The following is a 24,207-nucleotide window of genomic DNA, read 5'->3' on the forward strand; positions in this document are numbered from 1 at the left end:
ATGGTTTAATTTAAATTGGGTAAACAACTGTTGAGGATTGTTTTAATATGTAAACAAAAAAGAAGGTTAACAGATCTGTTTGTTTACTTTCACCTTTCCTTTTCAATATATTTAATAATTCTCTTAAAGATAATGTAAATTGTTAAGAAAAGTGTTTTCTTTTAGTGCCTCGTGTAATGTTACATAATTTTTTCTTTAGCCATTATTGCCAGAATTCCTATCTTCATCCCAGTGCCGGTGAAGACAATGTAAATTGTTAAGAAAATTGTTACATAATTTTTTCTTTAGCCATTATTGCTAGAATTCCTATCTTCATCCCAGTGCTGGTGAAGTCAAAGATAAAACCAATCTACAGCTTCTACAATAGCCATCACTGAACTGCTTGCAGAACTTGCCTGGACACATTGTGAGCTCACCTGTATGCATTGTGAACTATCTGTTGGTGCAGCGACTTGTGGTAGTGTTGGGGTATTTTTGCTGATGATGTCACCGGTGGTACAATTTTTCAAAGGAGCCCTCAATTGGCTTAATGTCATGGCATTTTGCATCCTCCTCTACTAGTGATGGTCTAAAATTTGGGGGCCAACAGAGGTGAGGCAAAGAACCTCACCCCCCCACTGGTGCAAAGGCCTATCCACAAGTATAGCTGTATGCTGGACCGGTAGTCAGTGACGGGTATGATCCAATTGCAGTGGTACCAACCTAAGACAGGAGGCTGACGCCTAGAGGTCAGTTCATCCGATGACGGGTAAGGACCATATGTTGAATTGGACTGCCTAACAGACACGGTCCCTAAGCCACATGCTTGTTGTTTAAACAGAGAGGGGGAGATGTTGAGAGCCACAGCCGAAGGGGCCCCAGCAAACTTCCAGCTGCCAGCAAACTTCCAGCTGCCGGCTGGTGATTGGCTCACAGCGGCCCCAGCAACATCTAGCTGATTGGCTCCTCGGTCCCAGCAACATCTAGCTGATTGGCTCCTCTGCGGTGATGCTCATTGGACTGTTTCCCTGCCCTTTCAGACCACGGAGCTGCTCATTGGGGGACTTTTTTGGCTCCGCCCACGTGACCCAGCCAATGAGCCTCAAGAGCAGGAGGATTGTGGGAGGTGAAAAGAAGCTTGTGGGGGGAGAGACAGGCTTGTGGAAAGCCGGTGGTGGCAGTTGAGGCTCTGAGGATTTTTCCTGAGAGGCTGTTTTGTTTGGCGTGTGTGGTTCTAAAAATAAAGTTAGTTTCTTTTAACAAGTGGCTTCTGATTGTGCCCAGCCAGACTGCGGCAGAGATAGACAATGGATCAATGGTTGGCTGGGGCTAGGGGTAAATGAGGACTGACTGCTAATTGTATGGGGTTCCCTTTCAGAGTGATGAAAATATTGTAGACTCGGATAGTAGTAATGATTATGTGATTCTGTGAATATCCTAAAAAAAAAAAAAAACTGGACTGTACAATTTTAAAAGGGTGAATTTTATAAATTTATAATAATTTTATAAATTTATGAATATATATAATTTTATAAATTTATTTATATAAATTTTACCTTAGTTAAAGCTGTTACTAAAAATAGGGCTGGGGTGTAGCTCAGAGGTAGAATGCTCTCTCTCTCTTTTTTTAATATTTATTTTTTTTAGTTGTAGTTGGACACAATACCTTTGTTTTATTTATTTATTTTTTTATGTGGTGCTGAGGATCGAACCCAGGGCCTTGCACGTGCTCGGCGAGCACTTTACCACTGAGCCACAATCCCAGCTCTTGAATGCTCTCTTAGCATGCATAAGGCTTTGGGTTCAATCTCCAGCACAAGAAAGAAAAGGAGAGAGGAAAGGAGGGAAGAAGGAAGGGAGCACTGATAGAGATAAAGAAACTATCTTTACCTTTTTTTGTTGAGTTTATTTTGACTTTTATTTATTTATATTTGATACTGGGGATTGAATCCAGGGGCGTTTACCACTGAGCCACATCCCCAGCCCTTTTTATATTTTATTTTGAAGCACGGCCTCAATAAGTTGCTTAGGGTCTTACCAAGTTGCTGAGGCTGGCTTTGAACTTGTGATGCTCCTGTCTCAGCCTCTAAAGCCGCTGGGATTTACAGGCATCTGCCACTACACCTGCTGCTTTGACTTTTTTTTTTTTTTTTGTACCAGGAATTGAACCCAGAAATGTTTAACCACTGAGCCACATCCCCAGCCATTTTTTAATGATGTTATTGTATTTTTATACCTTTATTTGTTTATATTTAAGTGGTGCTGAGGATCAAACCCAGTGCCTCACACATGTAGGCAAGCACTCTACCACTGAGCTACAGCCACAGCCCCCAACCCCCCAGCCCTTTTTCAATATTTTATTTAGAGACAGGGTCTTTTGTTTTTTTTATGTGGGACCAGGGATTGAACCCAGAGCCTTGTGCATGGTAGGCAAGCACTCTACCAACTGAGCTATATCCCCAGCCCCTTTAGAGACAGGGTCTTGGGCTAGGGATATAGCTCAGTTGGTAGAGTGCTTGCCTTGCATGCACAAGGTCCTGGGTTCAATCCCCAGCACCACACACACAAAAAAAAGAAGAGAGACAGGGTCTTGATGAGTTGCTTATGGCCTCGGTAAATTGCTGAGGCTGGCTTTGAACTCACAATTTTCCTGTCTTAGCCTCCCAAGCTACTAGGATTACAAGCATGCACCACTGTACCTGACATATTTTCTAATCTTGTTAAATATGGTGCTGATACAAGGATAAAAAGAAAACAGAAATAGAAAAGAATAGAGAACCCAAAAATCCATACATATGGACACTAAATAACTAACAGAGGCAATGGTACTGTAGACCAATTGGGAAAGAGTGGATTTCCATTAAATGGTGCCAAGACAAATGTGTATCCTTATAGGAAAAAAATGAAATTAGATCCCCACCTCACACCACATTCAAAGATCAACTCTGGGAAGATTACTAACCTCACTATTGAAGGTAATGCTATAAATCTTTTGGAAGATGATAGCTGAAATAGGAAAGTATTCTTCAGTGAGAAACAAAAGCTATCCATGAGAGCCGGGCATGGTGGTGCACTCCTATAATCCCAGCAGCTCAGGAGGCTGAGACAGGAGAATTGCCAGTTCAAAGCCAGCCTCAGCAAAAGTGAGGTGCTAAGGAACTCAGTGAGACCCTGTCTCTAAATAAAATACAAAATAGGGCTGGGGATGTGGCTCAGTGGTCAAGTTCAATCCCTGGTACCAAAAAAAAGAAAAAAGATATCCACGAGATATTTTACATTTGAGAAATTGTATCTATAATACAAAAAGGGGTCAAATCAAGGAGAAAAAGACAAATCAACCCAATATAAAAATGAATAGTTAAACAGGCACTTCACATGAGAAAACTTCAATGGTAAATAAATGCATGAAGTGGTAGCACACACCTATAATCCCTGAGATTTGGAAGGCTGAGGCAGGTGGATAGCAAGTTTGAGGCCAGTCTCAGCAATTTAGCCAGACCCTGTCTCAAAACAAAAAATGAAAAGGGCTGGTGATGTAACTTAGTAGTACAGCATCCTTGGGTTAGGTCCCCAGTACCACAAAATTAATTAATTAATTAATTGGAAAAAAGCAATAAATAGGGATGGGGATGTGGCTCAATATAGCACCACTGGGTTCAATCCCTAGCACTGCAAAAAAAAAAAAAGTATGAAAAAGCACAATCCTGTTAGTAAATAGGGAAATGCAAACTAAAGCTGCACTGAAAGGCCACTACACACCTACCAAATAGCACCCATCACCAAGGCAAAACATGGCAAGTACTGATGAGACATGAAGCAATGAGATGGCTCGTGCATGGACCAGCAACATGGCAAGGTGGAGAATTCTACTCCAAGGATGACATCTTGGAGAAACTGGCAAGTGTATACAGGGAGATTTGTTCAAGAATATTCATGGCAGCATTATTCACAAGACCCCCAAACTGAAAGAACCCACATGTCCAGGAAGAGCAGACACCATGTCATGTAGGCAGGTGGCACACTATACAGCAGGAGTCAACAAGGTATAGACCACCTGCTTTTTTTTGTGGTGCTGGGGATTGAACTCAGGCCCTTGTGCATACGAGGCAAGCACTCTACCAACTGAGCTATATCCCAGCCCCACCTATTTTTATAAGTAAAAGTTTACTGAAATAGCCACATTCATTCATTTATGCATCCCAGAGAGCTGCTTTCTCACTAGCAAAGCAGAGAAGAGGAAGTGTCACAGAGACCATGTGGCCTGCAAGGTTGCAAATATTTACTATCTGGTCTTTTACTGAAAAAGCTTGCTGGCCTGTGCCACATGGCAATGAAATGAGCAGATTACAGACACAGACAATGTAGATAAATCTCACAAAGAATTATTACTAAGGTCAGCAGTGACCTTGAGGGCACATCACAGCTACATTCTGTTCTCCACCTGGGTCACCACACCATTGTCCTAGAAATCATCAATTTGGGTTTGATATAGCACAGGGAAAATATCCAAACCAGTTGATCATTATGGATCTGAAAAATGAGACTCTTCCCAGAATGCTATTTTTCTTATTCAAAAACAAACAAAAAAAGCTTTTCTGACTGTATATTTCCATAATTAAGAAAAATTTAGAAAAAAAAAAGTTTAATTAAAATTAAATTCAGCTAGGCACAGTGGTGTACACCTATAATCCTAGTAACTGAGGAAGCTGAGGCAGGAGGATCACAAGTTCAAGACCAGCCTCAGCATCTTAGCAAGGCCCTGTATCAAAATTAAAACAACAAAAAAGGCTAGGGATATAGCTCAGTGGTAAAGCACTCAATTTCCAGCACCACAATAAATAATACATACACACAGATACAAACACAAACACAAACAGAAGGATAAACAAACTGATTCCAACACAAAGAAAAATCAATGTCCATATCCTGCTCATTTCCTTCAAGGATTTCTTCTAGGTTTTCCTTTAACATATTATAGTATGCATTCCCTCATGTCATTGTAACTAACTCTTTAAACAATAATTACTGTCCCACCATACAGACATTATTAACAAAGCACTACCCAACATTAGAACTCTACATTATTTTTATATACGATAGAAAATAATGAAAATGATTTGCAGACTCAGTAATAGAAAATGTTTAGCAAATTACAGCAAATGCCTGAGTGGAATAGTATTTGATAAGTAAAAATGTTTTCTAGGGCCAGGCAGGGTGGCACATGCCTGCAATCCCAGTGGCTCAGGGGGTTGAGGCAGCAGGATCATGAGTTCAAAGCCAGCCTCAGCAAAAGCAAGGCACTAAGCAACTCAGTAAGATCCTGTCTCTAAATAAAATGCAAAATAGGGCTGGGGATGTGGCTCAGGGGTCATGTGCCCCTGAGTTCAATCCCTGGTACCCAAAGGAAAAAAGAAAAGTTTTACTAGGAAAACTGGAAAAAGGCATATAAAATGAAGTTAAAGGAAACAAATAACTCTATATGTAATGATTATACTTAAGTTATAAAAAATTAAAAATGACAATAGGAGAAAGAATAGCAGGAAACAGACTCCAAACAGTAACACTGACCACCTCTGGATTGTCATTATACCTCTGTACATCTCTGGATTATCCCAATTTTCTATTATGAATGTTTTTATTTTATAATCTGTTGAGAGTATTTTTTTTCTCCAGGGAAGGAAACATGCATTAGAAAAAGAAAAGACGAAAGGGCCAGTCCCCAAATGCTCCCCAAGGACTAGTAGAGTCCTGAGCCAAGTGAGTGTTGGGTATGCACTGGGACACCTACCCCCATTCCCCGTCAGTGGCAGTCACATACCTAGAATCATCACGGAGCTGCTGCTTCCCCAGGAAATCTGCTCGTCCTGCTGCTTCTTCACCATCTCCACAGCTTTTGCAGAGGTATTAGTCACCTCCACAACTGCTTTCAACAGCTGGCACGGGAAGAGAGAGATGCAGGCACTGTGTTGCTGCTCTGACCCGGAGATGGTATTTCCTGTTTCCCATGCAAACCCACCCTCAGCAGGTAGCAGTCACCCCAGAAATAGCCAAGGACAAGGGGCAGAACTCCCACCCAGAGAATAACCAATCAAACCTAAGTCTTCTTCCTCCTGGCCTGGTGGGGATACTACACAATCATGTCACTCTGGCAACCCTCAGTGCTCAGTGACACGCCAGCATTGTGTGACATCCCAGCCCAAGCAAAGCAAATGGTAAAGTAGGAAAAGACATGTCCCAAGGGAAAAAAGGCCTTTCTGATGAGAGGACACAATGCCCTAACTGTCCTGCTGGGGGTCTCCTGGCCAGGCTGGCCCAAGTGTTGGAAGTCTTAGAACCTTACTGTTAAAACCCCAAAATAAGCTTGGCATGGTGGTACACTCCTGTAATCTCAGCAACTCTGGAGGATGTGGGAGGACCACAAGTTCAAGGCCAGCCTCAGCAACTTAGGGAGACCCTACCGCAAAGTAAAAAAATAAGGAAAAACAAAACAAACAGAAAAAAGGACTGGGGATGTAGCTCAGAGGGAGAATGCTCTTGGGATGAAAGAAAGGAAGAAGGAAGGGAGGAAGAGAGAGAGGAAGGAAGGGAGGGAGGGAGGGAAGAATGAAGAAGAAACATCATGACCCTTGAGCCAAGGTCAGAGTTCTGCACATGGTAACTACAATGATATTAACCCAGCATTTGAGGTTGGCCTAACAGGAGCCAAAATGCAGAACAAAGCAAGAGAACATTTACTTAGTTGGCATAGCTATTTGAGACAGTTTTCTCCTGTCTTGTCCAAGGTGGCTCATGGGCACAAACCAACAAGCATCTGTCTGTGTGTCTGGTGCACAGATTGGTCATACAAAATACTGAAGGCACCTTGGTATGTTGGGACATAGTGTAAAAATGGAGCAAGACCACCACAGGGACAGGGGCTGGAAGGCCAGGAAAAGGATCTCATATGGAATCAACGAAGACCCAACCCAGGCCATGTGCAGACCTCTCCAGAACCCAGTCTCTTGGCTTGGTTAATGCCCCTTCTACTGGAAGGCAGTGGGTCTCCTGGGGACAACATCCACATCAGGTCTCATCCCCTCCACTGCACAAGCACAGAGTGTCTGTTCCAACTCACCAAAGGCCCCAGGCCTAGAGCCCAGAGCCCTGCCATGCCACTAGCTTGGGGAGCCGAAGTCAAGCCCTTTGCAGTCCCTTGTCCCAGCCCTCACGTCCCTCATCAGGGGCTGCTGAGGCCCCTGAACCTGGGAAGGTGTGAGCTCTCAGTGGGAAGAGGAGAGAAGGATACTTACTTGGCTGCAGGAAGTCAGAGTCTGGTACACGGCTTGGACGATGGGGCCACTTGGGTGGAGGTAAGGGCGAGGGCGCTGGCAGCACTCTCCCAGCTCATCGTCGTAGACTTGGAGGAAGGCCAAGATGAGCTGGTGGAAGTCGGAGACAACCAGGCGCAGCTTCTGGTCTAGGGTACTAGCATCAGTCCCACCTGCAGCAGCTCCTGGCTTATGCTGCGCAAAGCACTGCAAAGTCAGAGGGGACAGTCCCTAGACACTGCCCTGGCTGGGCTAGGAGCCAGCATCTTAAGCACTGCAAAGCAGGATGAGGAAAGCTTCCAGAAACTAGGAGATGGAGGAGCTGAGCACAGCCTGGGCCCTGCTGCTGATGATCGAGTGGCTCAACAAAGAGGCCCAGTCAAGGGCTGCTGGGAGGGCCACATTTAACAAGGTACACAGGAGCAATGGAGCTCAGGACTGGTATATGCCTGGCACATGGATGCTGCCTGAGACCAAGCCTTCCCCTTCCTTTCCCCCCCCCTTCCTTTTTTTTCTTTGGTTGGGTACCAGGGATTGAACTCTCAAGAGCACTTGACCACTGAGCCACATCCCCAGCCCTATTTTGTATTTTATTTAGAGACAGGGTCTCACTGAGTTGCTTAGCACCTCACCATTGCTGAGGCTGGCTTTGAACTCGTGATCCTCCTGCTTTAGCCTCCTGAGCCACTGGGATTACAGGCGTGAGCCACTGCACCCAGCCAAGCCTTCCCCTTCTTTCAGAAGCTTTCCAGATATGGGGGGAGCTCCACCTCTGCACCCACCTCCCCAACTCCATGTGAAATGAGCACCTTCTACCTTCTAGAACCCAGCAGGCCATGTACACAAGCCACTTCAATGAAGTCTCAGAGCACCCCATGCTGGGGATGATGTCATTTGCCCTAGGACACAGAGCAGGGTCTAGTCCCTAAGCCCCATAGCTCATGGAAGCTGATGCCCCTCACCTCTACCCTGAGTGCCTGCAGCTTGGCGGCACTCTCCTGCAGCTGCCTGGCCAGTTGTACCACCTTCTCCTCCTCTGAGTGAGCAGAGGGGCTGGCCCTATAGGGAAAGAAAGGGGAGACACTTCCAGCTGTCTGCCACTGTTGCCACAGGCAGTGGGGCACACTATGGGCCACACACAAGGATCTGCCTTTGGTGACAGAAGTAAGCAGGGCTGGAGCTGGGACAGGAGCCTTCTGTGACCCCTACCTTGGCCAGTTGTCACTTTGTCTATTGAGAAGGGGTTGTACATCCAGGGGCCATGGGTCACACCTGGGGTTCAGGAGCATCCGCAGGTGGGAGCTGGTGAAGAGCTCTCCCAGCAATGCTTCGTTCTTGTCTGTGGTGTCTTCCAAATGCTCCTTCAGGCTGCAAAGGCACACCCAGGACACATCATCACTGGCAGAACACAAACCCAATGAGCCCACAGCCCACATGAAAGACCCAAGAGACAAGAGGAGAGCAGGCAGAAGGAAAGGGAGTATGAAGCCCATTGCTCGGCATCACTCACTGCCCCTGCCTGCCGTTGGCTCCTCCAAGAAGCCCACTCATCTGCATGGGCACCCAGGGGCTCACCCTCCTCCAATGTGCCCAGACTGTATTCTCCAAAGACCACAGCACCCCTTTAGGCACAGTGCCTGGGACCTTGGGCAGCAACCTGGTATCCAAAGGATGTACCTCACCCTATTAGTACACTGCTGGCCTCTGACCAGCCAGCCAGTCCCCCAGAGCACAGTCCTTCTCACCTTGTACCTCCAGCTCCTGGACCAGTAAGCAGTCTGTGCCACAGGAGGGAGACAGCAAGATCCCAGCTAGAAAGGTGTCCTGGACCCTTCCAGTTCCATATCTAAGAACAAGACCAGCGTGTCAAGGGTGCCCTGCTGGGCTATGGGAACCATTACCTGGAGCAAGTGAAGCATCTAATGTTCAAGCTCTGAACTGCATTCAGCAATTGGTCCATGAAGTGCAGCTGCTTCTGGGCACAGGCACAGCCCTGTACAGGGAAGGTCACATATGTCTGCTGGCTAGACCCAGGCTAAGCCCAGTTTATCTGTTTTAGATGCCCTATTCTCATGTGGATTCCTGCTGGGGGCCACTGAAAAGGAAGGACCTGGCCCACCAGCTCCCTGTCTGCACCCAGCAACATCTTGGACTGTCTCAAAAGTTGCTGCCATGAAGTGTTCCCTGCCCAGCCCCCACCTCAGGTTGCAATGACGCCTAGGACTACTCTGAAAAATGACAAATGCTGTAGAAACATACTGCAGTGTGTTTGTCACACAACCGGCTGCATGGCTTATGGGGTGAGTGTGATATGAGGGGGCCCTGGAGGTGGCCTGCTCTCCAGCAGGGGACTGGAGGTCCAGTCAGGAAGGCTTCAGGAAGCAGCTCCTGATGGGCTGACCTGATCTCCTGCGCTGAAATTCCTATAAGGAGCTACCTGGCCAGGAGTTTAAGGGTTGCCTCCTTCCAGAAAGGCCCTGATCCCCAGAACCAAACAACCTCAGAGGTCATACCTGCCCTAGAAAGCCCTGAGAAAGTAAGAGCACCAGGATAAAAGCTGGGTCAGTCTCACAGATTTTACCTCATTGTTGTTCTGAGGAGCACAAGTGAATAAACTGACCCAGAGAACAGACTTTCTAGAATGCCCTACAACAAGCCTTCATATTGAATTCCACATTGAAGGCACAGGCTTCAACAAAAGGGCTGGTCAGCCCTGGTGAGGAGACTTGGGGGTAGCTCAGCTCCCCATTCCTGTCCACAGGTACTAAGTCTCACATCTGCAGCTGCCTGCCATTCTCAGCAGGCCTGCTGCTCCCACTAATGTGACCAAGTTGAAAATGACCAGTGTCTTCTAGAAGTTTCCAGCTCCAGGACCATAGACTGCCACTGGGACTTTCTTATTCCTTTTCTATTGATTCAGTCTCCCAATCGACCCAAAGGACACACTTGCAGGGCACACACACACTGGATGGTGGGACTGTCTAGATAAGAGATGCCCCCAACAAAAACACAGAGTGTCTTTACTCAGAACCTCACAAAGCTTTGACGAGTGGCCTAGGACGAAATACCACTGCCTGCTATTACCTCCTCAGTGGAGAGACAGCTCCAGGAACCCTACTCCCAATGTTCAGAAAAAGGTGAGTAGCCTATCTAGCATTCACGTTATGGCCACAGCACTGATTCCCCTGGGCAGTCCTGGCATGTGTCTCCCTATGGTTTTCCAAAGCCACAGGGCTGGCCACCCAGTCTATTCTGGATCACTAGGGCCCAGCCCCTACAAGGCCTGAGGGCACTTGCTGGCCTCTGTACATAGCCCAGACAGGTCTGCAGGCACCTTGCTGGAATCCTGTCTTCTCCCTATTCCCCAGCAAAGGCACTCTGGAAAGATCTAGAGAATGAATCCATAAGGCCTCACACCATGCTGAACCCCAGGACAAAGCCCCTTGCACCCCACCCCAAACCATCCATCAGCAAGTCCAGTGGGCTTGGCCAAACCCAGAAAGTCCCCCACCTTTTCCGCTACCACCACTATTCAAGCCAGCAACTACACACATCTGGACACTGCCAACCTACCAATGAACCTCCCAATGGCCACCCCTGCTCCACCCAACCTTTGTGCCTTAGCCACAGTCATCTCAGTGATGCTTGATGGAAATCAGTGTTCTTGAACTTGAAACTCTCTGATGACCACCACCACCACTCTAAGGCCTCCTGGAGCTTACAAAGGTATTCATGGTCCTCCCACCCTGCTCCATACCCTTGCCACACCCCTCCATTCTACCAGGGCCTAACGGGCTTGCTGGTGATTTCTTAAACATAACCAAGAACACAACACCTCATGGCCTTTGTACTTGCTGTTCTCCCAGATGTTGTCATTCCATTTGGCTGGACTGATACTTTTCGAGTTTGAAGTCACATACCATGAAATTCACCCTTTTAAAGTACTGGTTTGGTGGTTGTTGACAAAGTCACATTTTAGAACATCTCTGTCACCATTATCAGTCATTTTTCATTGTCCCCAGACCCTAACAACAAGTTCCTTTGTATCTCCATAGATCTGCCTTTTCCAGACAGTTCAGGTACATAGAATCACAGTATGTGACCTTTTATGCCTGAGTACTTTCTCTTGGCTAATGTCCTCAAGGATCCCCATATAGTTTATTCTTTTAATTCACAGTATTAGGGATTGAACCCAGGAGCACTCTCACTCTGAACTACATCCCCAGCCCTTTTCATTTTTTGAGACAGGCTGGCCTCAAACTTGTAATCCTCCTGCCTCAGTACCATGAGTTGCTGGGATTATAGCACTGTGCCTAGCTATACTGTTTTTTCTTTCTTTTTTTTTTTTTTTTTTTTTTTTTGTGGTGCTGAGGATCAAACCCAGGCCTCATGCATGCTAGGCAAGCACTTTACCTCTGACAACCACAGCCCCAATATTTATTCTTTGTTGTTGAAAATAAGTTGATCCATTTAGATGATGGATATTTGGGTGTTTTTTCCAGTTTGGGGCTATTATGGTAATATCATTCACATATAAGCCTTGGTGTGCACAGGTGTTTTCTATTTCCTTGGGAGTACAATTGCTGGGGCCATGTGGCTATTCCATGTTTAACCTTTTGGGAAACTACCAGATAGTTTTCCACAGTGGCTGCACCATTTCATGTCCCCATCAGCAATGTGTGAGGGTTCCAATGTCTCCTCATCTTCAGTAACACTTGCTATTTTCTTTAAAAAAAAAAAAACACTGGTATGTGTGAAGAGCTTCTTACTGTGGTTCTGATTCGAAGAGCTCTCACAACCAATGATGCTGACCATTTTTCCATGAGCTTATTGGTCATCAGTGTGTCTTCTCTGAAGGAGTATCTATTCAAGATTCTTGGCCCATGTTTGAATTGGGTTCTCTGAATGGGTTATTGATTTCTTTATGAATTCTGGATAAGTCCCTTATAAATGATTTCCAAATATTCTCTCCCATTCTGTAGGTTGTTCTTTCACTTGCTAGAAGGTGTCCTTTTGTGCACCAAAGTGTTTAATTTTAATAAAGTCCATTTGCCCTATTTCTTTTGTTTCTTGTGCTTTTCATGTCAAATGATGACTCTTTAAACCACCATTACGAACACCTGGGTTGGAGTGTATGTGAAGGACAGCAATCCACAGCAGCTACTGTGCTCATGGCACTCATGTGTGCCCCTCTTTGGCCAGTGAAGGTTTCTATCATTAGCTGGCTCCAGAGTTCCACAGACGTCACCCTAAGTCGTGGATAGCTGCTCAATTTGTACTTTTCCTCCCCCAGCCATCACTATTATAATTGGGCCATCACTGATCTAGACCTTTGTGGAGGACAAGGGAAGGGAATGCATATACACTTTTAAGTTAAAATATATTAGCATTGATACTCCCAATTAAAATTTAGGATGACAGAGTTTGACCAAACCTTCCAATCTTACAAATGTATTTCCCATGTCTCAATAATGCCAATGTAATCATACATTTGCTTCTAGTTTTCATTCCATACAAGGAATAAAGCCCTGAGATACTGTGTTGCCACCTGGAAAAACCTTGAAAACATTGTGCTCAGTGAAAAATCCCATTTAAATGACACAAAGATACTAAATGAATGGGTGTCAGGGTTGTGGGGAACAGGAAGAGGCTATTTAATGGGTACATGGTCTCCTTTCAGGGAATAAAAATGTTTTGGAATTAGTTACAGGCAGCGGATGTAGTATATTGTGAATGTATGCACTAAATGCCATTTTTATGCTTTTAAAAATGGTTTAAAACTTTGAGTACAGCCAGGCACAGTGGCATACAACTGTAATCTCAGTGACTCACAAGGTTGAAGCAGAAATATTGTGAGTTCAAGGGCAGCCTCAAGAACCTAGCGAGGCTCTCAGCAACTTAGTGAGACCCTGACTCCAAATAAAAAACAAAAAGGGCTGGAGATGGAGATGTGGCTCAGTGGGTTAGCGCTCCTGAGTTCAATCTCAAACCAAAAAAAATAATAATAATAATAATAGAGTTACAACTCAGGAAGATGAATAAATCCTAGACATGGATAGTGGCAATAATAAAAATAGCAAATTTTATCTTATATGTATGTTAAAATGTTTCTTTTAAAAAGAGTAGAGCTGGAGCTGGGGTTGTGGCTCAGCGGTAGAGCACTCACCTGGATGTGCAGAGCCCTGGGTTCAATCCTCAGCACCACATAAAAATAAAATAAAGGTATTCTAAATAAAAATAAAAAGAGTAGAGCCCTCTCAGAGTTTGTTGGAAAATTTTTTAAAAATTGTTAAGACAGTGGATTTTATAATATGTGCAGCTTGCCAAAATAAATACTATGAAAGACTAAAGAGAGGACAAAGGTTCCAGTTGCAGGAGAAAACACACCATCTTTTTCTCCCACTGAAGACCCGTCTGTCAGAGCTGGAAGGCATGGGGCAGGAGTTGCAATCTCTGGACAGTAAATGCCAGCAGGTGGTCAGGAAGGAACACCAGAATTCAAAGCCATCATTCAGCCTGGTGGAGAGCTCGCCAGATGGAACACCAGAAGGGAGTGCTTCAAAGCAGATGTACAGAGCCCTAGGACATACCTACTAGGTAGTTCTGGCTCAAGGAGCAGAGAAGAGAACCCACAAGGCTCAGAGATAGTAGGAAATCTGCCACTCAGACCCCAGGCAATATGGTTGGGGTGACAGAAGTAGCCAAAGAGAGAAATCTGCTGGAGCATTGGAACGTGCCTTTAAAATCCCAGAGAGAGGCTGAGGCAGGAGGATCACAAGTTCAAGGTTGGCCTCAGCAACTTACTGAGACTCTCTCAAAATAAAAATTCTGATGGGGGGAACCTCTGCTCCATTGAGGGGCACAGAGATAGTAGCATCAAGTGCACAGGGATAGCCTTCTTACTACTTTTTTACTCTCTCTACAGAAACCACTGCACCATGGTCATGGAGAATGGGAACAGGAAGCCCCAACAAACTAGAAAACATCTTAAAGAGATGGTGGAGAGGAAGGAGCTCAAGAAAGTAACCTCATTTATCTATTTCTGAATGCCTGGGCTGAGCCCTACCTGTGCATGGGTGGATCTGATTTCGACCTAACAGCTGACTTGGATTACTAAACCAAGGCCCAGGTCCCAGGATGACCACTGGGTGGAGCACATGTAGGACAGACTGCAAGGAGTTGAGCTGTCAACAGAGCCGCAGGCCACAGGGGATGGCTGGACCTTGCTGTTTGAGCCTAACCAGGTCAAATACCTGCTAGAATACACGTTACTATTCTCCACACAATTTAATGAGACCCAGAATCAAAGGAATAGCCAAAATGTTCAGCATGCGATCCAAAATTATTTGGCACATGAAAAAACATCAACTTGCATGAGAAAAGATGATCAATAGATGCCAATGACAAGCTGTCACAGATGTTGGAATGCTCTGACAAAGATTTTAAAACAGCCATTATAAAAATGCTTGAATAAGCAACTATGAACATGAACAAAAGTTAAAACCAGAAGCATCAGCAAAGAAGCAGAAAATAAAACAACAACCATGTAGCAACTTGAGAACAGAAAAACAGAATAAGCTGAAATAAAAACTGACTGGATATGGGCTTTGGGTGATAATGATGTGTCAATGTTGGTTCATTGATTGTAACAAATGTTGATAGTGAGAGAGGCTTGTGGGGGGAGTCTGTGAGAATTTTCTGTACTTATTGTTTAACATTAATATTACTTTTTTTGGCTTTTATTAGTGTATTAAAGTCTACTTATTATAAAAAAGAAACCTGACCAGATAGACTTAACAGAAGAATAGAAAGTTAAACACAGAGCCACCACCTCACCCAACAATCCCACTCCCAGTCACACATCTAAAAGAAGTGAAAAGAAGGATTCATTAAAAAAAAATAAGCAAGGAGGGCTGGGGATATAGCTCAGTTGGTAGAGTGCCTGCCTTGCAGCACAAGGCCCTGGGTTCAATCCCAGCACAACCAAAAATAATAACAATAATAACAAGACTGCATAGCTACACTGTACACAACAAAGAGTGGAAACAAATACTTTGAAATGTATACATTTTCATGGCAGGGAGTGGGTTTCTTTGGCTAGTTGTGGGGTGGATCAGGCACCTCTGCATACAAACCTTGGGTGGGCCATGTGAGGGAGAAAGTGCATGGGCCTGGGTGCCAGGGACCTGGGTTTCAGATCTGGCTCTGTCACCATGTGACCTTGAGTAAGTAGACTGAAATAGGGCTAAGACAAACACCTAGTGCCAAGGGTGGGTGTGACAATTACTGATGTAAAGTACCTACCACAGTGCCAGGCAAGTATGGCATCAACTGAGGAAAGAGCACCTCCCCCATCCCTTGGTTATCATAAACCAGAGACCTGCCTCTACCTCCATGGCTGTCCTCCCCACTTCGCCTAAGGGATGATTAAAGTTATCTACCCAAGAGACTCCTAGCAGTTCTTGCCCTAGGGACGCCTTCAGAAACAGCCTGCCCAGACACCAGGCTGACTCTGGGGCAAGAGAACCTTCAAAGGCACAGGAGACAGAAACCCCTCCCATCCCCACAATAGCATTGCTGAAGTCCCCAGACTAGGAAAGGAAATGTGCACTACCTCTGCAGGGACAGACAAGGACCCTTTCTCACCTTTACAAGCTCCTGGTCATCCGGCGCACACAGCATCAGCTCATGGGCTAGTTTCACCATTTCTGTTGGAGCACAGAGACCCTGTTACAACACCTACCCAAACAGGGGACACCAGACACCCAGTAAGCCATGGCAATGGGGTGCTGAGGCTCTCCCTCAGTGAGTTGGCTTCTGCCACAGCAGCAGCAGCAGCAGCAGCACCCACTAGGCTGGGCTGAATATAGAAGAACAGGTGGACAAGAAGGCAAGTAAAAGACACACTCGGTGCCCTTGCTGTGTGGCCTGCACCCATTCGCTGCCCCTTTCTGAACAAGTTTCCTTGTCTGAAAATAAGAGGTTATCCTCTGTGCTCTCGCATGTATGGAACTCTCTAATGCTGGATTCTAATCGAGACCAGTCAGCTGCCTGAGGAGCCAACAGAGGTCAGGGAAACTCTGAAATGCAGTGTGCGTAGCCCTCTCAAAGCCAAAGCAAAAGGAACCACAGTTCACACTGGTTCACACCCTAAGGGCTTTTCATGTCTTCCTCTCTGTCATCTTGTGGCAACCCTGAGAGAGGGTATTGGCTCCATTTTATAGATGGGAAGCCCAAATCCCTGTGCAGGCCACAGAACACCTAGCCACATCTTCCAGGGTGCCCAGGGCATCTTGTAACCACCTGGAATGTGAAGAAAGGCCAAGATGTGGAGCCAGAATGCCTGGGGCCAGTGCTTTGGGAGGCCTACGCAAGAAGGAAGCAAAGAATCTGTGTGAGCTCTCAATATCCCTGGAAATGTTCTACAAATGCCAACTGCTCCCCACAAGCATGCCTGCTGTACTTACAGCCCTAAACCCACGTCCTCCCTGAATCATCTCTTCCCCTCAGCAAGTCCAGCTGACCCTCCCTCAACTATAAACCCAGGACCTGGCTAGCACTCCCCTACAACCTCTCAACTAGATCAGTCACTGCAAGAGCCCAGCACTGGTCTCCATGCCTCTGCCAACATGCTCCTATTCTAACCATAGTGAGCCCATAGAACATGGGAAATTTAATACAGGACTGTAGCCTTCCTCTGAGTAAAAGCCAATGGACTTCTATTGCCACAAGGCCTCATCTAATGTGATCCCAACACTTCTGGACTTCCTACACTCCCTCTTCTTCCCTCTACTGCCACATCTGCTTCCTGACTCTTCTTCAAAGTTTCAAGGCACAAGCCCACCTCAGGCCCTTTGCACTTGCTGTCCCTCTACCCTAAACACCCAGGGTATCACCCAGGCTCATCTCCTCCCTTCCTGCCATCTTTATGTCAACAGGGCCAAGCTTCCCCCACACACCATAGGCACCACCTTCCTTTTTCCCCAAGTCTTTACAGTTCTTCTCACCATCCCATGCACTGAGAATTTTAGGACCTTCTTGGTTTATTACCTAACATGTAAGCTTCTTGCACATCAAATGAATTCAAGAACTAGCCTAAGCCAGGTGCAGTAGCACAGGCCTGAATTCCCCATACTTGGGAAGCTAAGGCAGGAGGGCAAATTTGAAACCAGCCTGGGCAACTAAATAAGACACTGCCTCAAAATAAAATAAAAAGGGCTGGAGACATAGCTCAGAGGTAAAGCACTCATGGGTTTAATCCCTAGCATGCAGGCACAGCTGTTAGAAAGAAGAACTGTAATCAAGCTTAGAATTGCCCAGAATTTACCATCACATTCCACACTCCCATAACGAAACCTACCTTGAATCTTCACCTCCACTGGGGCCCCCTTCAATGAGCTGAACTTGTCCTGCAAGGAGGGACAGATCCTGCAGGAAAATAGCAAAGCCAGTCAGGCTTGAAGGGACTAGAAACGCACCCCCCCCCCTTTCTTAATTTTAGATGTTAATGAGCCATTTATTTATTTATTTATATGTGGTGCTGAGAATCAAACCCAGTGCTTCACACATGCTAGGCAAGTGCCCTGCCACTGAGCCACAACCCAAGCCCATAGAGAATCCCCCTTCTTAACTGAGTTATCTATCAGACTGGTGTTTTGTTCTGGGTGGTGCATACCCTGTGGATACTACTAGAGCCTAGAATGAGGGTCTCCCAGGCATTGCCAGTGGGACAGCCATAAAAGTATGTTGTTCCACTGCTGCACTTATAGGCAGAGAGACAATGATTCTTGCCAGCATTACCAGTGGTCCAACCACATGGCACTCCTAGAAGCACCCTGGTTGCTCCCTATGGGGCTGTCTTGTAACCTCTTTTTTTTTTTCCTATCATGTTTTGGCAGAAACTGTCCTTAACCTGGTAATGTACATAGATAAAGGTGGGCAAAACTCCAATCCCCAAGTCAGTGGCTAACATTTCACAAAGGCCACCCCAGGGAAGCCTGCAACCATTCTGGTGGCCCTCCATCCCAGCAGAGCTGGAGTGCAGGCCTGCTGAGGCCAGAAGCTGGCTTTCTCTCTATATCTCTGGAGCCTAGCACAATTCTGGATAACAACCCAGAGGAGGCCAGTGAGTGTGTAATGAATGAATGACCACCACCTCTGCTATTAGTAAATACTGATGCTAACCTCTTTCCAGAGATACCCTGTTTAAAAAAAAAAAAACTTAATTCAGCTAGGTGCCTGTAATCCCAGTGGCTCGCAAGGCTGAGGCAGAAGGATTGCAAGCTCAAGATCAGCTTTAACAATTTAGCAAGACTAAGTAACTTAACAAGACCCTATCTCCAAATGTAAAAAAAAAAAAAAAAGAAGCCATGTGTGATGGCACATCCCTATAAACCCAACAGCTCAGGAGGCTGAGGTAGAAGGATCACAAGTTCAAAGCCAGCCTCAGCAATTTAGCAAGGTTCTAAGCAACTTAGCAGGATCCTATGTCAAAATAAAAAATAAACTAGCTGGGGATGTTGTGGCACCCCTGAGTTCAGTACCTGGTACCAACAAAAAAAAAGACCCATAATCCAGAGTTGAAAGATGGGGACAGCCCACAAGTAGGCTCCTGATTTCTGTAAATAAAGGTTTATTGAAGGCTGGGGCCATAATTCAGTGGTAGAGCATTTGCCTAGCTGCAAAAGGCCCTGGGTTCAATCCCCAGTAGTGCAAAACAATTAGTGAATAAAGGTTTATCAGCACCCACCCACCTCCACTCCTCTAGGAGTGGTCACAACACAGACCAACAATGTTGACTAGCCCTTCACCAGAAAGGTTTTGCTGAGACCCGCTTTAAGCCATCTTAAGTTCCTACTGTAATAGAATCTATAGTCAATGTCCCAGATCTTCTGCCCCAGCCTTGACAGTGGTCACAATGATCACTCCAGAAAACACCATGCCCTAAGACAACAATCTTCTGAGCAGAACAAGTTCCAGATGAGACTATAAGTCATGAAGTCTGGCAACACCTAGGCACTCCACCAAATCTCCTCCTTAAGGGGGGTATGGTCTATATGTTCCACCCCTTGAGAGGCCTAAGGTGCTTTTACCAACTTGGAATCACAAAATGGCATTATATTTTCTTGGCTGCTTCTTAAAAGGATTCTGTTTCTAGTAAGTATTGGAAGTATTCTAGGATACACTAGAAGTACTGGAAGCATTCTAAGGATGTGGCCTCAGCCCCCTACCCATCCCTCTCTGGCCAGCAGAGTACCCTTGTTCCTGCTGGTCCCAGCTTCTGCCTGGGCCTGGCAAATCTGTGCTCCCTCCCATGAGAGCATCCTCCTTGGGGCCTCACTCAAGACCTTATACTTGGCCAGGCCATCGCCACTAATGCCTTTCCTCCCAGGTTCCTGGACCAAGCACTGGTCCTTTCAGGACCTGCAATAGCTGTCACACAGGCTGTATGTACTCTAAGCCTGGTTTCTACCTTCCTTTCCTGTGGTATTGGTAGCCCTACCTCCAGGATTCCTCTCTAAAACTTCATCTGCCACAGAGGCCCCATAATGCGAATTTTGGCATCTCACTCCCCTGGTCCCTTGCCTGCCATACCCAGAACATGAAGTTCACAAGGCTTGCCAGGCCCTGAGTGAGCTGCACCAAGATGCCACCTTGGGCCACTGCTGTGCTCCCCTCCCCTCCCCTTTTGTTTCTTTCTTTCTTTCATTTGTTTGTTCCTTTCTTTCTTCAGTGCTAGATTGAGCCCAGGGCCTCATGAACACTAGGCAAGCACTCTACCACTGAGCTATACCCCCAGCCACCTAGTCATTACCTATTCTCTCCCAGATTAAATGCCAACTGCTCCTTGCCAACAACCACAGCATGCAACTATTATTTCTGCTTGCTACTGGAACCCAGGCCCACTAGGGCCCTGGATCCTTGAGGATATCAATCTATGCCTATGACACCTGAAACAACACACAGTGCACATGCATGTGTGCACCTGCCCATCAGGCTGCACCCTGGAGCACCTCCCAACCATGTGCCACACCATGCTAGAACCAATGCTTTGGAGATCCAGCTAGGACAATGGTCCAAGAGAACAACAGGCTAAGGACTCCAGCAGGGGTGGGTATGTTCAAATGACTGTAGGCATCCAGGGGGAAAAGAAATGATTCACCCTGGGAACAGGAGACACTTTTTGTTTTGTTTTTTAACACTGGGGATTGAACCCACAAGCACTCTATCACTGAGCCATATCGCAACACATCTTTGTGTTTTATTTTGAGATAGGGTGTCCCTAAGATGCCTGGGTTGTCCTCCAACTTGTGATCCTCCTGCCTCACTAAGCCTCCTGAGTCACTGGGATTACAAGCATATGCCACCATGCCATGCAAACAGGAGACTTTATACAAGGAAATGGAGCTGGACAGTGGCACACACCTATAATTCCAATGACTTGGGAGGCAGAGGCAGGAGGATCACAAGTTTGAGGCCAATCTAAGCAACTTAACAAGACACTCTAGCAATTTAGTGAGAACCTGTCTCAAAATTAAAATAAAAAGGGACTGGGAATGTGGCTTAGTGGTAAAGTGCCACTGGGTTCAATCATCATTAACAAAAATGAATATATAAGGAAATGGGGCATGTGAGCTGGACCTTTGAGGGTCTGTAGGAGTATGTATGACAAGCAGAGACCTAAAGCATGCTTCCAAGAAGGAAAATAGTATAGTAAGATCAAAAGGTTATAAAGTGCTGGTGTATTGAGGCCTGGGGAGGAACCTGAGGAAAGGTCTGATGGAAAGGCAGAGGTTCAAATGTGAAAATGCTTATATCCTCTGGCTGTCCTCCTGATATCCTATGGCCTGACAGGTCATATAAGCTGAGTGTAAGCTAGCCCAGCCCCCCTTTTCAGTAGCAAGGGTAGCAGGCCACAGGCTGAGGTAGACAGGCCCAGGTCTGGCCTCATAAGAAACTCCCATACCAACAGATGATCACCATTTCAGAGAAGTTCCTGAAGGTCATATCAAATCCCACAAGAGTCTGTGTTCCCCAGGGAGGCTGGGGTAAGACTTCTGCACCTGCAGCTTAAAGACAGATGCTCATCCCAGGAGCTGAGGGGAAGAACATGTGCCTCAGGTAATGGTGTTGCTGAGAAGCAGACCTTCTGTGGGGTATTCTGGAGTGTTCCCTTTGCCCCCTGGGCAGGGTTTGCTCCCAGCACACATACTCAGGAAGAACATACCCCATGCCACACCTGACCAAAAGGACTGGGAAACAGGATCATGATACAGAAGCTAGCAAGAGCTGGTACTGCATGAGAGCCACCTGGTAAACCCATCACACAGACCTTCCTGGTCCCCCTCTACCACAGATCCAAGACAGTTCTTGAATCCAGGTGACCCTCAGCTCTCTAGTCTGAGAAGGATTTAAGCAGAGCATTTCTCAGGTCCTGCCAGCCCTGGACTTCCAAACTTGTAGTTAAAGTTAGAAGAACACTCAGAAGCCAAGCCAAACCAACTGTCCGAGTAAGGTGATAGATGTACTAGCCCCAGTACTGCTGAGGGCCATTTAGCCCCCAATTTGTGCTCTGTAGCCAATAACCAGCTGCTCTCCAGCTAGGTTGTTATGAAGCCCTACAAGATACATCCCCTCTCCCCCAGGTGGACTGCTGGTGTGGAGGACACCCCATAAGAAGAGGAAGAAACCCAGGTTTTACCGTATACACAACCACTCCAGTATCTCCAAGCGGTACATCGAGGGCCTACACAGCAGTTCCTGAATCGTCTTTGGTTCTGTGATATAAAGACCCTCAAGGAAGGGGCAGTTTAGGTCCTAAGCAAGGAAAAGGAAAATTGGAAGCTTTAGGAAATCTGTCACGGCAGGGTGGCAATGCACTTCTGCCAACCTGTGTTCTGTATCCCTTCCTGGGCCAGCAGCCTAGGGCAGGGTGAGCGTAGGTCGCCCCTGGACACTCCTCCTGATTTACTTCCATCTTCCCAGGAGTTGCAAGTCCTTCATCCTCATCTCTACGTATGCTGCAGCCTGCTGCCCCATCACGTTTAAGTGTGCCCCCTCTGGGCTCTGGTGGCAGCAGAACTAGACTAGAAATAATGGCTAAAGAGTTGATCTTTAGAAATACTCAGATCCCAGGTTCAGACTGGAAACAGGGAGGGGGAGCAAGAAGGAACACGAAGCCTGTTGTGGAAGGGGGGGGTGTGGGGAGGGCAAAGGGCCTAGGCAGCTCCCTGACCACGCTGCCCCCCAACTCTCTGACTTGACAGGTGACACTGAGTTCTACTTATCTGTCCCCCTGGACTATACAACTCCCTTGACGTCCGGGCCTGCATCTTCCGTCTCTGCACTTGCCTTGAGTTCCCAGACCTGGTCTTGCAGAGTTCCACACATGGCGCTGAACTCAACTTCACGGCTGGGCACGGGCCGTGAAGCCAGCAAGAGCCAAAGTCCAGGGAACCCCCAAAGAGAAGGGCAAATGGGCTACAAGCAGCCCCGCACTGCTGGTCAACAGAGTACAGCCCGGACCCACGACAGTGGCTGCGTGCGTCCCCGACTGAACCCTACCCATCCCCCCTCCCTGGGGTGGCTTGTTGGACCCGCAGCACCTTCAGCTTCCTGAACACCTCCATGGCTTCCTTGGACACGCTGTCTTCGCCTTTGTCTTCGTAGTATTCGTCCCCAGAGCCGCCACCAACACTAGCATCCTGCCCCGCCATGTTTCGCGCTTCGAGCAGAGCCCCGCCCACTCCCCCCAGCCTCACTCGCCCCCTCCCCCCAGCCTCACTCGCCCCAGCCTCACTCGCCAATCAGGCTGCCAATCACACCACACTTCGCACTCTCCCCGCCCCGTCGTCCGCGCACGGCGGAGGCGGGGCTCTCAGCGGTGTCTAGAGCATCTGTGGCCCCGCCCCTTTCCCACTGCATCTTCCTATTGGGCAGCGGTTCCACAGCTGGCCGAGAGCGGATCAAGCGTGGGCATTAACACCACCCGCGCCGGGCGGGAGGCGGGACGGGACGGGCTGGAACTTGCTCCCTGTTGCAGGCCTGCTGGCATCGCCCCTAGTGGCAACCCGGGAGCAGAACGCCTAGAGGCGAGGCTCTTCCGGGAGAGGGCGCTCCTGCCACAGCTCTCCTTGGTCAGAGCTCTGAGGACCCTAGTCCCCAGGAGGACAAAGGGGAGCGACCTTGGGTGCAGAACGGAACTGAGACTTGAGCGACTCATCTCCCAGCGCGGGGTGCTGTCTCCTGTTTCTCTAGCTCACACTATAGTTAGAAGTTTTTAAAATTCAATCTGGCTCTGACACTAGCTCTGTAACTTTGGACCAGTTACCTAACCTCTCTGTGCCTCCTTGCCTTCGCCTAACCAGATAATGAGAAATGTTACCTCATTGAGTTGCTGTGAGAATGACCTAAGGTAATAATTCCTATGAAATAATAGGCCAAAAGCACCATATAAATGTTCACTATTATTTTGGTTTTTTGTTTGTTTGTTAGTGGAGATTGAAACTACAGGCATTTTACCACTGAACTATATCCTCAGACTTTTATTTTATTTTATTTTTTAAGACGGGGTCTCGCTAAGCTAAGTGTGTGAAGCTGACCTACGAATTTGTGATCCTCCTGCCTCAGCCTCCTGAGTGACTGGGATTACAGATGAGCACCCCCACACCAGGCAGATGTTTACTATTATTATGCTAGGCCCTGGCCAACCCTCCTCCCCAGTCTACTTTTGGCTTTCCTGGATGATCCTCTGGCTCCTTCCTGCCCTGTCCACTTACAAGTTTCTGTGCATCTCTCAGGCCTGTGGAATCAGACTAGAGTGAAATTTGTCAGCCCCTCCTTCCCCAGAACTCCAAAGCCCTCAGATTGCTGAATGCCCCCTCACTGGACTCTGCTGACTGGACAAGGCAGGTAGGAGCTG

The 24,207-nt window shown here is 46.9% G+C and overlaps 1 protein-coding gene across 4 annotated transcripts in view; it reads right to left on the bottom strand.

Moving 5' to 3' along the window:
• Haus7 (HAUS augmin like complex subunit 7) overlaps positions 1-23,026 on the bottom strand; it is a 34,435-nt gene extending 11,409 nt beyond the window's left edge. The window contains exons 1-9 of one of the 4 annotated variants that reach the window (XM_027921721.2): positions 22,892-23,026; positions 21,988-22,103; positions 17,647-17,714; positions 15,933-15,994; positions 9,188-9,279; positions 8,496-8,654; positions 8,249-8,345; positions 7,269-7,493; positions 5,798-5,912 (exon numbers count right to left, since the gene is read on the bottom strand). In XM_027921721.2, coding sequence (XP_027777522.2) covers positions 5,798-5,912; positions 7,269-7,493; positions 8,249-8,345; positions 8,496-8,654; positions 9,188-9,279; positions 15,933-15,994; positions 17,647-17,714; positions 21,988-22,103; positions 22,892-23,002 — 1,045 coding nt within the window. In that variant the 5' untranslated portion in view covers positions 23,003-23,026. Of the gene's footprint in view, positions 1-5,797; positions 5,913-7,268; positions 7,494-8,248; positions 8,346-8,495; positions 8,655-9,031; positions 9,133-9,187; positions 9,280-15,932; positions 15,995-17,646; positions 17,715-21,987; positions 22,104-22,891 lie in introns of all 4 variants that reach the window. The other 3 variants (XM_027921720.2, XM_027921719.2, XM_027921718.2) reach the window with 3 other exon arrangements.
• Between the last annotated feature and the right edge of the window lie 1,181 nt (positions 23,027-24,207).

The sequence above is a fragment of the Marmota flaviventris genome, chromosome X, assembly GCF_047511675.1.
Source record: "Marmota flaviventris isolate mMarFla1 chromosome X, mMarFla1.hap1, whole genome shotgun sequence".
Taxonomy (NCBI): domain Eukaryota; kingdom Metazoa; phylum Chordata; class Mammalia; order Rodentia; family Sciuridae; genus Marmota; species Marmota flaviventris.